At 43.1% G+C, this 23,322-nt stretch overlaps 2 protein-coding genes across 6 annotated transcripts in view; both read right to left on the bottom strand.

Annotated features, from left to right (window-relative positions):
- LOC408463 overlaps positions 1–9,643 on the bottom strand; it is a 26,126-nt gene extending 16,483 nt beyond the window's left edge. The window contains exon 1 of one of the 2 annotated variants that reach the window (XM_016916036.2): positions 9,514–9,643. The gene's annotated coding sequence lies outside the window, so the exon portion shown is untranslated. Of the gene's footprint in view, positions 1–2,554; positions 2,692–9,513 lie in introns of those variants that run through there. The other variant, XM_006562927.3, reaches the window with a different exon arrangement.
- The window catches only part of LOC408462, a 25,540-nt gene extending 2,218 nt beyond the window's left edge, over positions 1–23,322 (bottom strand). Inside the window, exons 1-10 of one of the 4 annotated variants that reach the window (XR_003306091.1) lie at positions 21,132–23,321; positions 13,848–13,962; positions 13,083–13,321; positions 11,391–11,664; positions 11,085–11,277; positions 10,807–11,028; positions 10,353–10,588; positions 9,975–10,252; positions 9,514–9,901; positions 2,555–3,125 (exon numbers count right to left, since the gene is read on the bottom strand). Coding sequence is in view for 3 of the 4 variants with exons in the window: in XM_026445199.1 (XP_026300984.1) it covers positions 9,517–9,901; positions 9,975–10,252; positions 10,353–10,588; positions 10,807–11,028; positions 11,085–11,277; positions 11,391–11,664; positions 13,083–13,321; positions 13,848–13,962; positions 21,132–21,409 (2,220 nt within the window). In the remaining variant the exon portion in view is untranslated. Of the gene's footprint in view, positions 1–2,554; positions 3,126–9,513; positions 9,902–9,974; positions 10,253–10,352; positions 10,589–10,806; positions 11,029–11,084; positions 11,278–11,390; positions 11,665–13,082; positions 13,322–13,847; positions 13,963–17,736; positions 18,320–21,131 lie in introns of those variants that run through there. The other 3 variants (XM_026445199.1, XM_016916039.2, XM_026445200.1) reach the window with 3 other exon arrangements.

Here is a 23,322-nt window from a genome sequence, read left to right as displayed (position 1 = left end):
ACGCAATTCCTTCTCTTTTCTTCTTCTTCTTTTCTTTTTCGATAATCCAAATCCAGGAAAGAATTTTTTTCGAGAACGGAGCTATTTTTTTATTTTCGTAAGGATTCGAACGAAGATTCATTCTTTAAGAGTATGTTATGTATTTAAAAGGAAAAAATGCGATGAAAATAGATTTTCAGGAATAACTTTAGTCAAAAAACGGATTTATTTTTGATTTTATCCGAAGAGAGAAATAAAATGTTACGATTGTTGAGAGCCTCTTACCTCGCGAAACAGAAACTTGGGATAACGAGGTTCTCTCCAACGAAAACTTCACTTTCGTCTCTCCCGAGTTTTAATTAAAAAATAAAAAATCGAACCGAGAGATAGAAGAAAAAGAATCGTCGAAAGAGTAATACTCAAACCCGAGCCAGCTATGCCTTCTCTCGCGCATTAAAAGCAATATTCCTCCGACCAAAAAAAGCTGCTAAGCGCAATTTGAAACTCCGTTTCGAGTGTTTGTTAACAAACAAAAGTGAACCATCTCGTTGCGAGCACTCGTCGCGCTCGAGAACCTCCTTTCCACGTTTTTAATTGAAGAAAACCTCGACCATTCTTTTTAAATACGTTTACGACGAACGTGGAGAGAGAAAGAGAGAGAGAGAAAGGTTTATCGATGGGTTCAATTGTTCGAGGTTTAATCGTGTGCGTGATCGCCGCCACGAGGACGTTTCCGGTATTGGAAGAGCGTAGAAACTTGAGGAGAGGTTCGGTTGGTCGAGTTCGGCATGATTCTTGCGGTTCAATTCGCGTTATCCACAGATGATCCGTATCCGTCGTGTAATTGGATAATCGTGTTACACACCGTCCGTTTGTCCGTCCGTGAAACTCGCTCGAGTGCAGCTTTCAATTTGCGCGGAGGGTAAACGTGGAATGGTTCCTTTTGAACTGTATTTCTATTCGTTTTATCCTGGGTTTATGGTTGCCAGGTTTTTCAAAGCTTGGAAAAAATGGAGGGGAGTCGAGACGATTTGAAAGATGGATCGAATTACGGAATTTAAAAACGGAGGAGAAGGATTTATCTTTCGTTGTTCGATAAGGGAACGTGTGTTGAGAAGTTGTTATATTTAAGCGCGTGTTACACATCCGATGATTTACGACGCGTGTTTCAAAAGCAATGATCGAGAGCGCAAAGCTTTCCAAGAATTTCAACTTTTCCCCCCTTTCCTCCCGCGAATTCTTTAGACTCTGATTTAAACGACTCCGAGCGAATCGTTTAAAGACCGATTGTTTCGAGGGATATTATTAAAGAGTACGATCGGGAAAAAAAAAAAAAAAAAATCACTTACTTCGTATTTTCCTTGCGTCAACGCGTTTCCGAGAGATAAAAGATCGCGAAGAAACTCGAGGATTCTTCCTTTATCCTTCCTCGGGAGATTAAAATCGATCAATTGACGATTTGATATTTATCAATCGTTCATTGAAGTCGACGCGTATAAAGAGGGACTCGCTTATTATTCGAAAGAACTATTCATTCACTCGCTGTTATATATACGGTTGTACCTTATGTTATCATTGTTATCCCTTCTACGAGGAGCGTTGAAGAAGTCACTGATGTATTTATTGATCGTATCTCCAGCGATTAAAAAAAGAAAAGAAGAGAGAAAAGGAAGAAGAAGAAGAAGAAGAAGTTGTCACCTCTCTCTCTCTCTCTTTCTTTTTTTTTGTTCTTTCGTGCCAATTAAAATTAAGCCCGACCCTGAAGAAATCTCTCAGTTTATCCGTTGTCGCGATAAGCGACACATTTGCATAAATTTTTTTTTTTTTTCACGCACAATCGAGAGTAGTAGTAAATCTCTAAGTAGGCTATATCATTAAGACGATTGAACGAGAAAACATCTGTCGAGTAGTTTTTAGAAACTAATTTAACGCAGGCCGGGTAACAGTTGTCGGCGAGTCCACGAACAAATAAACATTTCGAGACGAGCGTGCAAGATAGCGGGAGAATCGTTAAAAAAATTTATCAACGCGTGTTACATAAACGCGAGGAAGAGAATAAGAAAAGGAAGGAAAAAATCGAGAAAGACGGAGCTGGACGATCCTTTGGAGAGAAAAAAAATCTACGTTCCGTGCTCTCCAGTTTTCGTGATCACCGGAATCACGCGCACGACACCACGATGGTTGGACTTGATTCGTGGAAGGAAGGTGGAACGACACACGCGATCGGATGTTGGAAAATTCACCGGCCGCATTAATCACACCGATCATCATCCGACCGGCCGTTTCGCTCGTTCCTTTCCGCCGTGCACGGATCACGTGAACCACCGGCAAAACGATTCATCAACTCCCGATCAATTAACGCATTCCCTCACGTCATCGACGTTTACCTTTCAAACGAGGCAGGGATGCCAACCGCGAGGATATACCCGTCTATATCCACCTAACCCAATCGCCAACCTTCCTCCAAATTCCCCGGATTCGTATTTTCGAGAGAAAAAAAAAAAAAGAAGAAAGGAAAAGAAGAAGGAAAAAAAGAAAGAAGAAACAACACGCGCGAGATTGCACGGTTACGCACCTTTACGTTGAATTTCGATCTCGAGTCATTGACACGGTTGGCCACGTGGTCTTCCGCCACTCCGCTCCCAGATGTCGTTCGATCGGCCGCTGCGTCACTTTTCGAATTTTCCCGCCACGTCGCGAGAGAGAACACGGTGCGAGACGACGCGAGGAGAGGCAGACCCGCCGCTGATGTTTCTTTCGGCCGGCCGGTTAGGAACCGCGTGGAACGATGGAAAAAGGGCGGAGGAGATGCGTGGTCTCGGTTGAAACCTCGTGAAACTGCGATCGCGTTGGCAACCAGCGTCGCACAGCGTCGAGCGGCGAGCTTGCCCAGTGACGTCAACGCACCTTCCTCGCCCGCCTTTATCCCTACCATTTTCTCTTTTACCTAGCCTTTTCCTCCTACTTCTCAACGAGATCGAGGATCGTCGATCAGCATTGAGTCACGTATGTACGCGCGTACACACACTCTCTTTGCCCGACAACTCCTCCGTCTGTCGCTTCGCCTCTCTTCCTTCTTCTCTTCTCCATCCCTTTGTTATCCCTCGAGATAAATTCTCCCTCCGTTTTCACCCGATCGTTACACCCTAAAAAAAATTGATTCCTCGTCTCGTACGATAAATGGTAATTTCTCTTATCGATTCTTTTTTTTTTTTTTTTTACGTTGGCATCGAAGGATGACATAGGTTGGCTGTTCGAATTCTAGCGGGGGGGAGGGGATGTCGACGATCGAAAGAAAGTTACCGGCTCGTCGGAGTTGGTCGGACTTCGTCGGCGAACCTTGACGAGTTTATGAGAATTCATAAAGGCTATATGTTTACACAGGCGCTCGTAGCATTCGTGTCGTACGAGGATGACGCGCATATTCGATGAGATTTAAAACGCGCGGTTGATTCAGACTCTTTTTTCGATCGTATAAAATTGCTCGCGCCAATTTTCCAATTATTGATTAATCATCTTGTTCTCATCTTGTTATTTATAATAAATTATATAAGAAGAAGAAGAAGAAAAGGAATATTTTTAACCTGCTCGATCGTTCCTTCGTTAAAAATCCACCTACAACGAAATTAGTCCCGTCAAATCGATCGGGTTAAAATGGTCGCAATCGTGCTCCTCTTATCCGACGATAAAACAACAACAGCTGGTGGGCCAAAATTATTCATTGAAGCAATGATTGAAGCGATTAGCGATGACGATACGTTAAATTTCGCCCCACGTTGACCAGCAGATGGTTCTCAACCCATTATCCCATTTCGTACGTAGCATTAACTCGTTAGCTAGGTAGTTTTCGTGGATCGCGGGATCGTTTCGCGAGCGGAGCACGTGCGCCCGCCGTGGATCGGTTTGTGTGCACACGCTAATGCGCACTAACAGGGCCAACTGTGTACACCGGTATCCGCTAATGGGGGACACACTTCGCCGTGATAATAACCAATTACGTGAACGAGGCCGGAGGGCACGACCGTGACGTTTCGAGTGTACCATTCTTCCACCCAAACTAACACGCCATTATCTCCCGTCCGATTTCCCAATCCTTCGCCATCCTCAATTCCAAACGTTAACGATTATGCCTTTTACGATATATATTTTATATATATTTCGTGAATCACAACGAGTTATAAAGGTATACGAAATTTAGAAATCATTTCCACGAATTTCTTTTTTCTTGTCACGATTCACTATTAAATGGAAACAGTTCGTAACGGTTTCAGAAACGACGGTGTGATTGGACGATTGGATCTACGTAATTACGACGTCGTCCATTCATTTCGCGCGCGGGATCCCCTGCATTTTCCCTAGCAATTTCCTAGCAACGGGGAGAAAAAGAGCGTAATGCGAGCTAACGTGTACGCGACAGGTTTCAAAAGTGTGACAACCTTCGATCGCGGCTATCTTGGTCATGATTGTCGTGAAAATGAGCGTGTAATAAAATTGTTTTTTTTTTCAAGTAATTATTCATTCCCACGCCCTCGAACGATCCACGATAATTTTAGCGCTTCGATCCGCGAGGTTACCGATTCTTTTTCTTTTTTACCTTCTCTGCTATTCTTTCATCGATCGTCGCGTCATCACGAGCCTTGGTTTATCTATCGAATTATCTTTGATATTGAAAAATATCGCTTGGAAAAAATCGATCGAGTTGAAAAGAAATGTATGCGTTGCGCGAAGAATTATTCTCGCCGCTAATTTGTCCTTTCAGCTATTTTTAACTCGGTATCTATTTTCGTATCGTTGGAAGAATCGCTCGAGTGGATAAAGCAAACGTAAAAGAAATTGTTACCTATATTATATTGAAAATATACATATAGCAAAAGTTTGCAGAATTTTTTATCTTTTATACAAACGCTGTTCTCCTATCTTTCATCTCACGAGTTCTTTCTCCAATTTGTTTTGCCCAAGATAAAAGGTTCGCTCTAAATCGATCTAAGTTAGAATTTTAAGTTGGCATATGAGAATCATTCGTAAAAGAAATTGTTACCTATATTATACCAAAAATATATTTGCAACACGAGAGTTTGCAGAATTTTGATCTTTTAAATGTCGTTCTCCCATCTTTCATCTCACGAATTCTTTCTCCAACTCGTTTTGCCTGGCCAAGATAAAAGGTTCGCTCTAAATCGATTTAAATTAGAATTTTAAGTTGGGATATGAGAATCATTCGTAAAAGAAATTGTTACCTATATTATACCAAAAATATATTTGCAACACGAAAGTTTGCAGAATTTTGATCTTTTAAATATCGTTCTCCCATCTTTCGTCCCACGAATTCTTTCTCCAACTTGTTTTGCCCAAAATAAAAGGTTCGCTCTAAATCGATCTAAGTTAGAATTTTAAGTTGGGATATGAGAATCATTTGTAAAAGAAATTGTTACCTATATTATACCAAAAATATATTTGCAACACGAAAGTTTGCAGAATTTTGATCTTTTAAATGTCGTTCTCCCATCTTTCGTCTCACGAATTCTTTCTCCAACTCATTTTGCCTGACCAAGATAAAAGGTTCGCTCTAAATCTATCTAAGTTAGAATTTTAAGTTGGGACATGCGAATCATTCGTAAACCTAGCTTGAGCATAATCGGTGTATCAGTTCGAGGACCCATCTTTCCACGAATTCTTTCTCCAACTCGTTTCGCTCGCCTGGCCAAGATAAAAGATTCGCTCTAAATCGATCTAAGTTAGAATTCTAAGTTGGAAATCGTGGTTCGTAAACCCAGCGCGAGCACAATCGGTATATCAGTTCGAGGACAGTTCCAGAGGATGTCGCAATTCGCGTTGCAAGGTGATACGCTTCGCCGTTTTTCTATTCTCGCGCAACGCGCTGTCATTCTAGACACTGTACATTGTCGACCACGAAACAATGACTGTTTTGAATAAGAAAAGGGAGGGATTCCGCGATAACTCGGTTGCGGAATAGAAAGGGGGGAAAAAAAAAATCAAGAAGCATAATTCCACCCGGTAAATCTGACGTAATACGTGATGGTCAATGATCTCATGGATCTCTTTTTTTCTTCAGCATAAAATGTAACGTTCTCTTCGACGTTATTGATTGTATATCGCGAGAAGACATTATCTTCTGAATCCTAGGATCCAGATTTTACGATTCATTAATTTTAAAGAATTTCATCGTTTTGACGCTAATTTATTAATAATCCTTTGGATCATTTTTAACTTTCTATATATATTTACAATCGTCGAAAGAATCGAGAAAATGAAGGAAATAGTTGTCGAGAAGATATTATAATTGCTCTTCGATCGAAACCAACCGATTGAAATTTCGTTCGACGAATAATCGTTGGAGCGAGGATAAAAATGTTGATCTCTCGCGAGTAACGTTCCAACTTTCACTTTCTGATCCAAGGGAACAGCTTCTAGGCAAGCTGTTGGCGAGCTTACAAGGTAGGTGAAATGTGTCTCGAAAACAAGGACACGGGCTGCGTACTTGCAAGAAGGTACGTGCTCGAGGAACTTGATAGCCGGTTTAGCGTGTTTTGCGCGGTGTCACGGTTCTCGCGCGCGCGTATATATATGTGTGTGTGTTTGCGCGAGCGTGTATAGAAACCTGGCCCAGAAGAAGAAGCGTGGAGAGGGGAGGAGGCCGGGCTGAGATTAAACAATTGACTGGCGTGATAACGAGGGCACTTCCCGCCACTAAACTCATCCTGTCGTGTCGTGTCGTCTAACCTACGACACTCTCTGAATCCACTTAATCCTCTGCTCATCCATCTGCCCTTCAGCCATCGCGTGTTGCATCATAACGTGGAAATATATACGATGTGTATGTATATATATATATGTACCCTCGTTCCCAATTACCTTCAGCTCTAAATATCCGCAGAAAAACCGAGGAGTCGAAGAATTTTCTTCAGAGGTTGAAGGAAACGTGTTTACATATATTTTGTAGAATAAACGATGGAAAGTTTGATACGGAAAAGATTGGCCGAATTCCTTTCGACGCTCTCGTTGACCGAGATTTCGCCTTCTCGCGTGATATAATTATCTTAATGAATAGAGAGAGAGTTTAATAATTCTCAGAGTATCGAATAGAAAGAAAGACAAGACGGTCGTTGAAGTCGAGATTTATCTTCTCGCGTGAAATAATTATCTTAATAAAGAGAGTTTAATAATTCTTAGAGTATTGAATAGAAGAAAGACGAGACATTCGTTGATTCGAAATTTAGTTTCTAGCGTGATATAATTATTTTAAAGAATAAAGAAAGTTTGATAATCGTAAAAGTATTCAATAGAAAGCAGAGTTGGCTCCAGATTCACCTTCTCGTGTGAAATAATTATCTTAGAGGATAAAGAGAGATTGATGAATCGTTGAGTCCAATAGAAAGAAAAGTAGGGTGTTCGTTGGATGGAACGATTATCTTAAAGAAAATTTACTAATGATTTTTTAAGTCCAATAGAAAGAAAGACAAGGTGTTTATTAGACTGAGATTTACTTTCTCATGTGAAATAATTATCTTAAAGGATAAAGAGAGGTTGATGAATCGTTGAATCCAATAGAAAGAAAGAGGAGTTCGTTGGATAGAACGATTTATCTGAAACGATTATCTTAAAGAAAATTTAATAATAATCTTTAAAGCGTCCAATAGAAAGAAAGACAGGGTGCTTGTTGGGCTAAGATTTACCTGAAACGAATATTTTAAAGGATAAAGAGAGTTTGATAATCGTTAGAGTATGGTTGAGAGTGCTTATTGGACTGAGATTTACTTTCTCGGATGAAATAATTATCTTAAAGAATAAAGAGAGGTTAATGAATCATTAAGCGTTCAATAAAAAAAAAGGTAGAGCATTCGTTGAGTCGAGATTTATCTGAAACGATTATTTTAAAGGGTAAAGAGAGTTTGATGAATCATTGAGCGTCCAATAGAAAGAAAAGTAGCCTGTTCATTGGGTCGAGATTTATCTGAAACGATTATATTAAAGAGAATTTAATAATAATCTTTAAAGCGTCCAATAGAAAGAAAGACAGGATGTTGGACTAAGATTTATATTAATATAAGATAAAACGAATATTTTAAAGAGAGTTTGATAATCCTTAGAGTATCGAATAGAAAGAAAGGCAGAGTGCTCATTGGACTGAGATTTACCTTCTCAATTGAAATAATTATCTTAAAGAATGTTTAATTCTTAGAGTATCCAATAGAAATAGAAATGGAAAGAAAGATGATATGCTCGTTAATGAAATAATTATCTTAAAGGATAAAGAGAGTTTGATGAATCGTTGAGCGTCCAATAGAAAAAAAGATAAAGTGCTTGTTGGGCTAAGATTTATCTAAAATGAATATTTCAAAGGATAAAGAGAGTTTGAGTATCGAATAGAAAGAAAAGTAGAGTATTCATTGGACTGAGATTTACCTTCTCAATTGAAGTAATTATCTTAAAGGATAAAGAATGTCTTAGAGTATCCAATAGAAATAGAAAAAGAAAATAAGACGAGATCCTCGTCGAGTCGAGATTTACCTTCTCGCGTGAAATAATTATCTTAGAGGATAAAGAGAGGTTGATAAATCGGTGAGCGTCCAATGAAAAGAAGACAGAAGATTTGTCCGTTGGAATGGCAAACATCCGCGTGATTTGTTGTTCTCTCTCTCTCTCTCGAGGAGAATCGTACGTTTAAATTGAATGAAAGGGATAATTTCTTTTGGCGTGTATCGCCATTAAGATCGTGTTACTTAACCGACGATTTCCTGACTCGTTCAAGACTCTCGTCCAGATGGCGCACGCTCGAATCAAGGAGGAGCATAACCTCGATCTTTTAATTTCCTCGCAAGTTTCCACGCAATTCGCTCGAACAAGATCGATTGAATTTAACCACGCGTATCTCTTTTTTCTTTTTCTTTCTTTCTTTCCTAAAAAACCAGACACCGACTTTTCACGAAGAGCCATGTTGCTGCCGCATAACTCAATCCATTTCCGATCATATCTCTCTGAATCGGCTGCGTAAAATGAACGAGCCGAGGAGAAATCGAGAACCGATTCAGATCTTTCGATCCATAACGATTTATTATTCGCTGAACGATTCCGTCGAAAAGAATAACTTTCCATTCATTCTCGTGCTTCGATCTTCATCACTCAAAACTTTAATTATAAACTAATCATTCAAACTAAAAGAAGAAGAAGAAGAAGCTAAAATAAGAGAAGAGAAAGAAACGACTGTTGAATTAATTGGGCGAATTTAAGCGTATGTATGAAAACCGCTCTGCATGACGTCTTTGTGCCCCAGTTAGAACAATTTACAAGCTCCACGGTGAAGTCGTTTGAAGAGATCGTTCCAAATCGCCCGCCGAGTAATTGATCCTCGGAATTGGTCGCGTTTCTTTTCAATTTCGCGGCGATGGAAACGTAACGGCGATTGACTCGTCACGGATTTCATTTCCCCCTCCGTTCAACAGGCAAATTTGCTCACGCAAATCGCACGCACTCGAGTATCGTGCGTCGAGGAGGATGAAGAACTCTAGTGCTCACCTACTACACTTGCTCCTGAGGACCGGAGGAGGCGTTGTTTCGTGGATGATGGTGATGATTGGTCTTGGACGCGTCCAATGTCTCGTGGGCGGGCGAAGGAGAAGGCAGCTTGGAGACAGGGCCCGATTCGATGTCGATCACGTGGCGATGATCGTCGCCCGCCACGAAACTTCTCTGTTGATCGATCTCGATCACGTGGTGGTCGTCGTCGCCGAGGATGAAACTGGTTTTCTTCGCGGGCTGGTGTTGATGATCCCTGCCCCTGTGATTTTCGCCCAGGCTGTACCTTCTCGGCGGGGAAAGAGAATGGGGATGGGGCGAAGGGTCGCGACGAGGTTCCGTCGACTCGACGAATTTCGCGTGCCTCGTCATCGGATTAGAATCGTTTCTGCCGATCGAACGCACAGTGGTGAGATCTTCTTTTCAAAGATTTCTCGAGAATAATATAAGGGAAGGAATACCTGGCGTCTAAATGCTGTCGCGAGGGTGATCTCGGAGGAGTATTAATTTGATCCATGGTTATCCTCGAGTTCGATCTCCTTATCGCGTCCCTGGACTCGCTCTTCCTGGAATCTAACGTCGCCTTGGACGGCTCCTTGTGCATTGTCCTCCTCGCCTCCTGGCTCGGCCCTCGACTCTTCCTCAACGTCGCGTTTATATCCTCCAACGCACGATCGTAGTCCTCCTGGTTTCCCGAATCGTCTTGCGGATAACTCGAAGAATGCTCGTTGTCCAAAAACTTGGGGGAGGGGAGAAGGAAAATTGTTATCCCCTTTCTCGAGATTGGAATATAATCGAAAGAGATTTAAAAATTCTTACCTCAGAAAGGAAATAATTACCTCGTTATGTGTGTAAAACATCGGCGGTTTCATCTCGGTTTGCGCGCTCTGCATGCTCTCGCGTCTCAGAGAGCCGTCCGGACTCGTGATCATAACTGGAATCGGAGTCAACGATGTCATCGGCACGTTCATGTGCAATCCACCGGTGGACGACGCCAAGCTGGAACCGGATCCGGTGGTCAAAGAGCTGCTCGACGCGTCGCGATAATGAGCGAACGCGGTGTTGCTCATGCGCTCTGAAATAAAATCGGATGAGAAGAATTTTCGATTCGAATTAATTCTCGTATCTCAGCAATCTCGGCTTCGTTTCGATATTCTTCTCTCTCTTTTTTTTTCTTTTCGAAGAGAAGAATATCGCGCGAATTCTTTTGAAATAAAATCGAAGAGGAAACATAAGATTGGAAATATTATTAAAGTAATATAACACGGACGAGAAAAGGAAAGCTCGTCGTACCTCCTTTCGCTCTCTGCATCGCCTTAATTTTATCGAGATCGGCCGCCGAGCACAGTGGTGTGTCGACCTCGTACGTGTTGTTGAAAAGGGTATAGTTCACCTCGTACTCCCCCGTCTCCTTTTTGAACGTGATTATATGCTCGAACCTGTGCCCCCACAAAATCTCAGAGGGTAGATAAGAGCTCCTGGCCTGGGTCGTCATTCCAGTCGACTCGATCACGCCTGAAATTAATTTTCTTCTTATCCTTCCCAACGTTATATCAACTATGTTAAACAACCTTCCAATATAACCACGATCTCGAAACGTTCTCGCAGCATATCGCTCGCCGATATGTGATAAAGGGGAGATTGCTCGTCGATCTTGTGAACGATCGTCGTCGGCCAAATGAACAAGATCTTGTCCTCCTCCCCGTCGCTCCCCACTTTCAGCTCCGTTTGGAAGAAGGGTAACAATTCCCCCTCTCTGGTCACCTGCAAGTTTTCAACGCTTGCTCTCATCAATTATCGTATCGATCCCCCCCTCTTTCGCTTATCGATCCATTATCGCTTGCATAATAGAGATAAGAAGTTGGAGGAGCGCTCACCTTTCGTTTGATCATCTGCGCCCTCACGTGTGCCTCGATTATGTGGCTCTTCCTCATGTCACCGACTCGAAACATGAGGCAAGGCTGGCCGTCCCTCTGACAGATGACCGCGTTCCTCGAGAACAATAACGTCTGCGTCCTCTTCTTGGGCCGGGATAGCTTGGCGAACACTATTCCCACCATGAAAGCTTGCAGTATCACACCTGTCATCGACTGGATGCATATGACGAACACAGCCTCCGGACATTCGTCCGTAGGGTGCTTCGATCCGTACCTGCGATATTTTTTTCCCCTTTCGATTAGACGCTCCTTTCTCGGTGAACGGGGTGTGTTATACGCGTGTTTTCTAAGGAAAGAAAACTTGGAATACAGGAGAAGGGGATCGTATTAGATGGATAACACTGTATGGAATCCGATATCTGAGTTATACGCGTGTTTCTTTTTTTTCTAAGGAAAGAAAATACAGGAGAAGGGGATCCTATTGGATGGATAACACTGTATGGAATCCAACGATACCTGAGTTATACGCGTGTTTCTTTTTTTTCTAAGGAAGGAAAATTCGGAATACAGGAGAAGGAGATTCGATTGGATGGATAACACTGTATGGAATCCGATACCTGATACGATACCTAAGTTATACGCGTGTTTCTTTTTTTTCTAAGAAAAGAAAATACAGGAGAAGGAAATCCTATTGGATGGATAACACTGTATGGAATCCAACGATACCTGAGTTATACGCGTGTTTCTTTTTTTTCTAAGGAAAGAAAATACAGGAGAAGGGGATTCGATTGGATGGATAACACTGTATGGAATCCGACGATACGATACCTGAGTTATACGCGTGTTTCTTTTTTTTCTAAGGAAAGGAAATACAGGAGAAGGGGATTCGATTGGATGAATAACACTGTATGGAATCCGACGATACCTGAGTTATACGCGTGTTTCTTTTTTTTCTAAGGAAAGAAAATACAGGAGAAGGGGATTCGATTGGATGGATAACACTGTATGGAATCCGACGATACGATACCTGAGTTATACGCGTGTTTCTTTTTTTTCTAAGGAAAGGAAATACAGGAGAAGAGGATTCGATTGGATGGAATTCGACGATACGATACCTGAGTTATACGCGTGTTTCCTTTTTTTTCTAAAGAAAGGAAATACAGGAGAAGGGGATTCGATTGGATGGAATTCGACGATACCTGAATTATACGCGTGTTTCTTTTTTTTCTAAGGAAACAAAATTCAGAATACAAGAGAAGGGGATTCGATTGGATAGATAACACTGTATAGAATCCGATACGATACCTGAGTTATACTCTATAAGGAAAGAAAATACAGGAGAAGGGGATTCGATTGGATGGATAACAATATGGAATCCGACGATACGATACCTTGTCCAAAATAGTATGCTTTCTACGAAATTTCTTATAGTAATATGTAAACTTACGATATTTTTAATATGCGTTTCTTCCATTCCGTCCCCTATTCCCCTCTCTCCATCGTTCTTTCAAAGAAAAAAATTACCGAAGAATCGGGATCGAAAGGTGTTAACTGATTAATCGAGGGGGAGAGGGTATATTTATATATATATTGTTTTCCAAAGGCGTTTCCCTTTCGTCGTTTTTCTAAGATTCGAAGTGACAGGAAATCAGGTGGTACTCGACGACGAGTTTTAGATGGATAATTAGTCACCCGATCGTGTGCTGGGTCTCGATCGAGAAGAGGAACGAGCTGGTGAATCCACGAATGTTCTCGATGCAGGGGATGAAGGTCGAGTTGGAGTTGGCGTGATTCTCCGGATCGAGGTCGCCGTGGCTGTAAGCGATCAGCCACCAAATCAGGGCGAAACCTAGCCACGAGAGCAAGAAGTTCATCGAGAACACCAGAAGAGTCCATCTCCATTGCGCGTCGACCAGCGTCGTGAAAATATCCTGGGGAACAAATAAACGGATGGAGAAAGAAAAAGAAATGAGAAAAACGCTTTTCTTCTTCTTCCTTTCTCGCGTTAGAAAAAAAAAAAAAAAAGGAAAGAAGAATCGAAATAAATTTATAGATTTAGAGAGAGGATGGCAGAACGAGAGCGGGGAGGGAGAAAGTTAAACAATCGCGGAATAATTTTAACCCACGTGTACGAAAAATATACGTTTCTAGAGAATCGGAATATAGAAGTTGCATCAAAGTGGATACAGCTATATCGCGTGTATATACACGATTTGGCAAGTAATTGGATTCGAGAAAATAGATCGAGACGGAGATGGGATCGAGAAGTCCGCTTTATTAACGTTGAATGAAACGACAAAAACCCGGACCGAGCGCCGCGTTCCCGCGCGCAAGGAGGAACGTAAAGAGAGTAAAGTCTGATCACCCGTTGGCGCGAAAATTCGTGGGATCTCCTTGGATCGGTCGAATCGTCGCAATCGTCGGGCGTATACGCTTTTAGAAATATCTCAAAATTACCTGAAGGTAACGTCGTCGTCGCTTGGCCACATTTCCTTGTACGACATTGCAATCGCCGTGCTTGAAAACCACCCTTTTCCGTATTCTTCGGGAGCTGAATCTCGTCTGCCGGTATCTGAAAGCGCAAAAAACCCTCTCTTTACCTTTATCGTTCCGACGTTTCCAACTCTTCGTCTCGTTAAGGAGAGAAAAAAAAAAAAAATGAAGAAAAAAGAACGCGAAGATCCAAGACGCGTCGGATATTTCGTTCGCTTCGAGGTCGAATCGGTTCGATTGGAAAAAGAAAGAGAGAGAGAGAAAAAAATCAAACGTCTTCTTCCTATTTCTGGTTCCCCCGGAAAAAGAAAAAAAAAATTCTCGTTAGAGAACTCTGATCGGCCGTTCTAAATTTGGCACCCGTTTTCCAAGAAGTTCACTGACATCTCCGCTTCTTTTTTTACTCGTCGAGTTTCCACTCGAACGAGAGCGATTGGTTCAAGATTGGTTCGGTCCAAACACACCTGATAGAAAGAAAATGTTGCGTTTTCGCGGCTGAGAACCGGCAGAGAGAGAGAGAGAGAGAGGGAGGGAGAGCACAGGCCTCCCACGGCTTCTCTAAGGCCGTTTAAAACGGTCGTATGGACCGGTCTGAAATACACCGAGGCTAATGCCAAAGGACATAATTCATTGGACGGAAGGATAGAGCGTTCTATCCTCGGGGCAATATGCCAGAAAATCGACAGACGAACGGGTCCTGATAGTTTTCCGCCTTCTAAATGAATCATTATCGCCGGTAATCGCGGTATGCTCTTAAAAGAGCATAACTTTAAAGAGCATCGTGTGCAAGCCAATAATTTTCACAGCAATATACTATACTCTCTATACGCTCTATACAGAGAAATTATAGTTCCATTTAAATTTAAAGAGCAATTAATAGAACGTGATTATTCGTATCGAGTGGCAACCACAAATTTATTTGAAAAGGTTATATGCGTATATATGCATATACATATATATAATTCTACTCGTATTTTTAGTTATTTTTCAAAGATGAAGGCAACACAGACTCGCGAGGAATATTGCGTTTCGTTTGTCCTCCGTTATATTTTCGGCATCGCATAGTTTTCATATCTTCCTACCTATTTCTTCTCTATCGAATATCTCTCTCTATCTTTGTTTTCCTCGCGAGTCGACACCGTGAAAGGGAAAAAAAGAAAAGGAAACGAAAGTAATCGGAATATCGTTTTATCGAGTTCAATAATCGTACGCCAGCTGTCGCGAACAGAAAATGGTCGCTGTCTAAACGGCCAATACGCCCTATGCCACGAAAAATGTGAAAATAAGTATCGCGAAATCCGACGCGTCCAAATATTTGTCGTCGTTTCATCCCTCGCTTTATCGAACACGCGTTATAGTGCATCGTTCGTCGCTTTTGTCTTTTTCGCTAAATCGATCGAGACGAAAGGAAAATGAATTGAAAGTATCGTAGAAAAATTGCAATCGTGCGCGCTCGATTTATTTATCGAAAATGAATCCGCGCGCGCGCACACACACACGCGCGCGAACGAGACGAACTAATCGGTCGACCCTTCTAAAGTTAACTCCGAGTCTTTCGCTAAAAATACACCGATTCCAATTCTATCCCCCCGTGAAATGTCGTGTTTGAGACGACACAGGTCTCGCGTTAGTTTCGCGAGCTTTTGTTTATTTCGAAATGTGATTCATTCGGTTTTTGGGGGAAAATCGATTAGAGGGATGGAGAAGTTGCTCGATGAAATAAATAAAGAATCGATCGTTGGAAACTGATAAATCGGTGAAGATCACTGACAGGCGTTGGCAACGGATTCGAAGTGTTAAGTAAATTTCGATCGAAGTAGCGAGAAGGATTTTGGCGTTAAGTGAAACGGGAGATAAAATAGATCATCGATAATAACGTAATAATAGAGCTCGAGATTGTAGACAAATGTTTCTTGTGTGACGGATTTAGGAGGCAGCCGATGTTCGCCTCCTCCAAAAAGAAATAGAAGGAACTCGTGATGATATAAAGATTTTATAATTAGATATTTTCGCGTTAACATTAATATTACCACCGATATCGACATACCGCACTTCTCTTTTAAATTCGAAAAAAGAAAAATTCATTTCAAACGTAATTAGAATTTGAAAACTCCACGCACAATTTTTCTCGAACTCTCCGATAATAATACTCTCCTCCTCCTTCTCCTTCTCTTGACGTCGCGAAACGTCAACCAAATCTCAAATAACTTTTGCTAATGGCCGCAAAATCGCGAATGTATTCTCGAGAAGTAAGTGGTCGATCCAAGTTCGATTCGAACCAATTTCCAACTTCTCGTTTCGAAAACGTTTCAATTAACCGAGTTCGGGACACGGAAATCTGTCCGTGCAAAGTTTCCGCGGTACGAGTGAATTCCAGCGCGACGGCCAGACGCGGCACGCGTCTCTCCTCGCTTCTCCTCGCCTCGCCTCGTCTCGTCTCGAATCGAAATCCAGAAATAAGCGCGCGGCCACGCGGAACTCGCGGAAAATTCGCCCATAAACCCGACATTTAGAAAACGGCACGCGCGAGTTCCAAGCCGGCATTGCGCAGCGCGCGACCATCGATATATAGGAAAATAAGCTGTGGTGGTGGGTAGGCGCTAAAGTTGTTGGCAATGCCCGTACCCTCGCCGTTCATCTCTTTGAACTTGCCTCCTTTTACCCTCGTCCCTGATCGACTTTGTCGCGGCTCCAACCCGGCTTCCCTCCCTCCCTTCCTCTCCAACACCGCGTCGAAATTGTATCACGGGGAGAAGAAAAACAAGGATGTTTTCGTTCGAGATGACGACGCTTCCTTTCTTATCCTCTTCCTCCTCCTCCTCCTTCGTCGTGGATACGGAAAATTGAATTTTTCAGAATTGGTTTCTTGCAAGGGGATATAAGAATAGAATCTGATGACGATGGATTTGAAAGATTTGGATGGATTTGGAGGAGTGTTTTAATTTTCAAGAAGACGATAAATTGATCGTGAGAGAGAAAGAGAGAGAGAGAGAGTTTTTGGTAGCGATTTTCTTCTGAACAGACCTAGACCGCCGTTCGATTTGGCTTGGTCGATTCGTCTGGCAAAACACGTTCTAAATTCGTGTTGTTCGGTTCAGTTTCAACCCTGACATATTGACCCGAGATGAAAATAGAACCGAGACTTCCACACCTGTTCTTCGACTGGAAAATGCGGGGGATTTTCACGTCTCGTGAGAGGCGCGCGCGTTTACGTCACTGAAATCCGACAGAAACGATTTGACCTTGACGCTCGCCAACCATCGTTAAAAAGATCAACCGTCTCCTACGATCTTCTATTTTTCTCCTCGATCGATCCTTGATAGAAAAACGAAGGTAATCTTGTTTTCTCTCTCGAATGTGTGGAACGTTTGCCCGTCGATCGGATCGATAGAAACGATCGATCGAAGAAGAAACGGAGAGAGGGAGGTTCGCGCGAGGTTTCGAAAGATCGCGCGACCCACGCGCGGTTGGTAAAACGGAGCGATTTAGAACGGACGAGAAAGTGGCTGCGATTATGATAACTAGCCGTAATAAACGTAATGATATAAACCGTCGAGAGAGAGAGAGAGAGAGGGATTGTTGTTTAAAGAATGTTACGAGCTTTAACTATTGGTAATCGCCCTTGATTCGGTCATCTTGCATCTTGATTTCGAGAGACGGTGCACCAGATTAACAAACGGCCATTGTAAACTCGCCTCATTGTAGCTTTGTAATGTCATTCATAAAATCGAGTTTAGAAGCAAGAGAAGAAGATTCTCGTCTCTCTTTCCTCGAACGCACGATTACTTCTGATCGAGACGAAACTAGATCGATAAAAGAAAAAAGAAAATTGGGAATGAAATGGAAAACATACTTTTGCAATTCTTCTCTCCACGCGGTTTCCCCCGACGTGGTCGCTTTGACGACCAGCATCGATACTTGAGAGAGCGCTCTCCGCAGCCCGGATAACGCCATTCCCTCGCCCAAGTGGATCTTTCCGGATCCCGAGGAACTCGGCGAGAGTGTCTTGGACGGCGACGTATCCATTTCCTCCCCCTCGTTTCACTCCCGCGCCACCACAAAATCCCGATCGAATATTAACACTCGAGAAACGCACAATCGAGGGGGGATCTTCTCACCATCTATCCATCTATCTATCTATCTATCTATCATTCACATGATCCCTCGTCGCACATGAGTCGGCGATTAATCATCGACTGATCGATCCCAATCCCTCTTCTCTCTCTCTCTCTCTCTTTCTCTTTCTTTCTTACGATGGACGATCAAAGGTCGGTGATCGGTAAAAATAAATGCTTCGCGAATTTAGCCACGCGTCCACTTTATATCGATATAACTATTTAAAGCCGGCCAAAGTGACGATATCAGACCGTTTTATTGTCGTGGAGGTAAGGTAATTAAGAGAAGAAGGGGCGGAAAGGGGAGGAAAAAAACTCGAAGATAACCTTCTGAATATGAACGAAATATCGCGCACCGAGTTAAATAATCTCTGGCGGAGATTTCACCGTCTCAAGTTTAAAGGTTTCTCGAGGGCGAGAGGGAGCTTCCGACAGTAGCTCTGAATGCGCGACGAATGAAGAAACTCATCGTCAGAGCCAAATATCGCAGCCCGTCCATAGCCACTGGAAGATCCAGATCAATCTTTTGCACCACATCCGTTTCTCCGCTATCTCGCCTCCTCTATTTCTTTGTCCTCGCGGATCACCTTCGCCTATTCCCTTCCAATTCTCTCCTCTCTCTTTCTCTCTCTCTTTCTCTTTTATATCTTTCACCTCACATCGGATCTAATCGAACAGTTTCCTTCGATCGATTGCTCCTCTCCTTCTCAAACAGACAAAAGTATCTCTCTTCGAATGGGAGAACGAACTTCTTTCCTTCCTTCTTCCTTCTATTTCTTCTTTTTCGAGGTGGAGAGAGAGAGAGAGAGAGAGAGGGAGAGAGGGAGGGAGGGAGGGAGAGAGAAAAAGAGGATCTCGATTTCCTGGAGCAAGCAACTTTCACGAGGTCACTGATTTACGCACTTTGCCGACTATTTATAAGAACGGTCGCGTCACCGGGTGAAATCATTGAAAAAGATGGAAGGCGGCGCGGAAGGAAGGAAAGGGGGAAGAGCGAACGGATCGAATCCGGTCGAACGAACGAACGGGTTCGTCGAGGAACCGTGGCTCGACCGACACTGAGGCGATCCAATTTTGACCCTTGCCGTGCACGATTTCCCTTTTGTCTTTGCACGCAAGTTTGGCACCGTTCACGGATCGGATTCGTTCCATCCGCCAGAGATGGAGCCTCGATGACACGCGACACCCGCACGAAGCGAAAACGAGTCGTTGCACCGATTCGTCGTTGCCCGACGCCGCCCATCTTCCCGACCGAGCTTTCTCAACTCCGTTTCCGCTCTTTTTTTACAAGCGTCGCGCCTCCAATTTTTCTCATTCCCGATTCTGAATTGCTTTGATAATCCAGCGTTTCAACAAATCGTCGACCAGTTCGCCAAGATTTAAATGTAATTCTGAGAATAGGACGCTCTTTTTTTACAAGCGTCGCGCCTCCAATTTTTCTCATTCCCGATTCTGCGACACCTGAATTGCTTTGATAATCCAGCGTTTCAACAAATCGTCGACCAGTTCTCCAAGATTTAAATGTAATTCTGAGACGAGTAATGAGAAACGATAGTCGAAAGTGTTGATGAGAATCGTTTGAAAGATTTATAAGAGATTCTGTGCAACGTTGATTCTCTCGAATAACGAAATTTTAGAAAGTCGAATTAAACAAATTCTTTCCAACGAAAATAATTAATTCGATAAGAATTTTACGAATCATTCCGAGGTCAACGACAGTCGTCGAAAATTCGTTGCGAAATAAATCGGAAACGGAATCCATAATGCGTTTCTTCGACACGGGACGGCGAACTCGTGTACAAGAAGAGAGAAACAAAGTTTGCATTCGGTTTTGCAGAGAATGGAAACTCTCGAAAAGAGAGAAAGAAGAATAATGTAACGGGGAGGGGGAGATAAATTAGGGAGGAGTTATCGAACGTTTTATCGAATCGATGAATCTCGCGGAGATTTTTATGGATCGGGCGCCGGCGTCGAGGCGTCTTCCGCAATTAGGCGCTTCTATTCTCGTATCGAAAAGCAGGATTTCTGCCGATCGTGGCAGGGAAATGGGAACAGGGCGCTATTTTCGCGGGGTCACGTATTGTGATCCAGTTTTCACCTCGGCCACCAGCCGTATTTTTGCAGACACCGCCTCTGAAAATCGTCTCGCATAATTATCTCTCCTCTCCAATGGGATCAGAGGATCGATTCCAGATGGAAAAGCTCCCGCTGCCTTCCACGTTAATTATTTTCGTGCTCATCGCCCCGTGTACGCGTTAAACGCCTGCGATATTAAAACGAAACGTCGATCCAACGTTCGAGCGAAATTACTGCTCGCCGGTGTGTTTAATGATCGGAGAATTATTGGGATTATTATCGTTGGATCATAGATATTCATTCTTTAAGTAAGGTTTTTTTTCTTTCCAAGTATGTTCAACTTTTTCGAATATTCTGTCGCTTCTTGGAACATTCTGAAGTTGTGTAACGTAGAAACAATAGGATCGTTACGAAGTGAATTTATTAACCATTTCTCGCTTGTTTCTTCCGTACGAACTTATTGCAATAAAGCTCGTGTTTATAGCTTTCGCGTGTGTTGAATAAAATAACGGAGTACTTACAGGGAACGAAGTAAAAAGAAATAGCATTTCCTTTTGAAACCGAACGCTTTCATGTTTCGATGCACAGTTTAGAAAATATTGAACGTTTTTACTTTTAATACTTTATAAACACACACGCGCATATATATATATATATATTTATTATTAATATTAATTATTAATAGCCAAAGAAAAGACTGAGGCCAAGTAAAATAGAGTGTCGACTAATCTTAATAACGAGCGCGACTATTTCTTTTTAAGTTGTGCAATCTATTTTAAATATCGCTGTACTAATTCACACATTTAAGTTTTCTTCCATTTAAAATTGTAATTATACATTTTCATCCATTTAAAAAGATAAGAAATATTTTCGATATCGACATCTTGCAGCAATTGTGCATATTTGTGCAGATTGTAACTTAATTTCAATAGAAAAATTATCGTTGTTGTCGTCGTTGTTTATTACTATCATAGAGAAATGATGGTTGTCATCGAAATCATCGAAAACTCGTGGGGTGAAACGAGCGATAAAAAAAAAAAAAATAAGAAAAATTCACCTGCTCAGCAGAGGGCCGGATTCTCCTTTGAAACTGATCCTGCTAAATGTCCTTCTCTGAAAGTTGGTCAGGATTCCCCGTTTCTGCTTGTCGTTGTTGTCCCTTCCTCCCTCGTCCGCGGAGTCATCGCACACTTTTACCGGAACAGTGGCCGAGGGGACCGTCGAGTTCACCAGCAGCTCGTCCAGCGCTGCTCTGTTGCTGTCTCTGATCGTATGCTCGTCCAATTCCTCGTTTGTTCCTTCTTTCCTCGCACAATTCTTTTCGCTCATTAGCATTTCGTTCAACGATCTCGATTTTCCCTCCTCCTGTGTCTCTTCTCCTCCCCCCGTGTTTATATATTTATACGAATACGAAGAGAAATATCTCACCTCGCCTTAACGTTTAACGTACGATCCTTTTCTTCGTTCCCTTCGTTCTTTTCTTTCTTTTAAAAAAATCGCGCGGGAACGACGCGATTTTTTCCCGCTTTCAATGCGAGAAGGAGAGAGATCGAAACGCTCGCTTTATCCGCGAGCGTAACGCGATCGTAAAAGTTTGCACGGTGATTTTTTTTCTCTTTTTTCCTTTTCTTTTTCTCTCCCGTCTGATTCACGGGTTGTAAATCCAACGATAATCTGAAACACGTTTCTCAAACGTCGCAGCGCAGCATCGCTACGTGTGCGTCAAACGAATTTACGATCCGAGTAATCAATCCAAACTCCTCTACTCCGCGCCACAACTCTTCCTTCGACTTCTTCCTCCTTTCTGTCCCGCCCCTTGCCCTCAACTCAAATTCATCCTTCCATCCCGCGAACCATTCGTTTCGACACGCGCCGATCCCAATTTTTTCTTTCCCCGAAGAGAGAGAATTGTTAAGTTACGCGATCCGCATAAACTTTCTATTGGGAGAACACCATCGATAATGCAGGGATTCGTAGAGAAGCGTCGTCGATAGCACCATCGTGGACAATTTGCGGGGCCGGGGAGGGGGGGGGAGGGAGGGAGGGAATGTCGCGAGAAAATGAAAAAGCGTACCGTCAAAGAACGTCCCTCCGTTTCCAACGCTTCGAAACTTTGAAACCCGTTTCACAAAAAACGCACGAAGTTCTACGGCATCCACCGCCAAGTTCACGCATCGTGCGATTTCTCGTCTTCCTATCGTTCCGCATACTATTTCGTTTATTCTCGTCTTATTCCGTCATCCATTATCACTTTTCCGCATCCGTTGACCATCATGACCACGATAATACCATCCTGCTCCCCCTCTTCTCTGTTCACATGTGCACAACAATAACGTGATTCAAACGAAAGAGAAAGAGAGAGAGAAACAGAAATAGAGAGACAGAGAGAGAGAGAGAGAAAGAGAGAGAGAAGAATCGAGATACAATTCCAATCAACTTTTCCACTTCGAGGGAATACTCTTACAACCGGGATTCCGAGATTCCTCTTCGTCACGACTCAACGACGGCACGTTGGTGTCGCAGAGCGCACGAGGCGAACAACGAGCGTATTTGTCCAGTTGTCGGCGTTTCCGTGCCCAGATTGCACGCTATTTCCAGCAACCGGGTAGAACACGAGGCACGGCTCTTCACCATAACGAGGATCATTCATAATTCCCTGGGACAGGTTTCTTCCGTTCCTTTCCCGTGCGCCGGTTAACCGTGCAACCACGTTCACCTTAAACGTTGCATAAGAATTCGTCCGCGTGTCACATTGGTCTCGTACCGACCGCGATCACGATCACCAGCAAGCTCCTTTTCCTCCTCCTCCTCACCCTCCTCCTCCTCCTCCTCCTCCCTGTTGATCGCTCGATCCTTCGAGGAGGACGCTCGAGGAGGATCGTTGGATCCAGGCGTGGAAGCACTGACCGATCGGTGGCTTCGGAGGCCGGCGAAAACTCGTTCGGAACCTGTCAACGCGAGAACCACTTCTGAGATTGCGTGCGCCGCGGTATAAGCGAAAATAATCCACGCACACGCGCGCGCGCGCGCTCGCTCGCGCTCGGACACCCACACGCTTGCCACGGGCCGAACGTGTTTAACGCTATTTCGTTGGATACTTTTACGTAGTAGTAGTAGTAGTAATGTTGTGCACGTTGGATAAATGTTGTAGAAAAGAAACGCACGAGCGCGTGTATCAAACGGCGAACCGTGCGCCTGTGTGCTCGTGCGCGTACGTGTGGGAAAATGCGTCACACTGACACGCGGGT

The sequence above is a fragment of the Apis mellifera genome, linkage group LG14, assembly GCF_003254395.2.
Source record: "Apis mellifera strain DH4 linkage group LG14, Amel_HAv3.1, whole genome shotgun sequence".
In the NCBI taxonomy this organism is placed as follows: domain Eukaryota; kingdom Metazoa; phylum Arthropoda; class Insecta; order Hymenoptera; family Apidae; genus Apis; species Apis mellifera.
The sequence above is the reverse complement of the archived record's forward strand: the minus strand, read 5'-3'. Positions and strand labels throughout refer to the sequence as shown.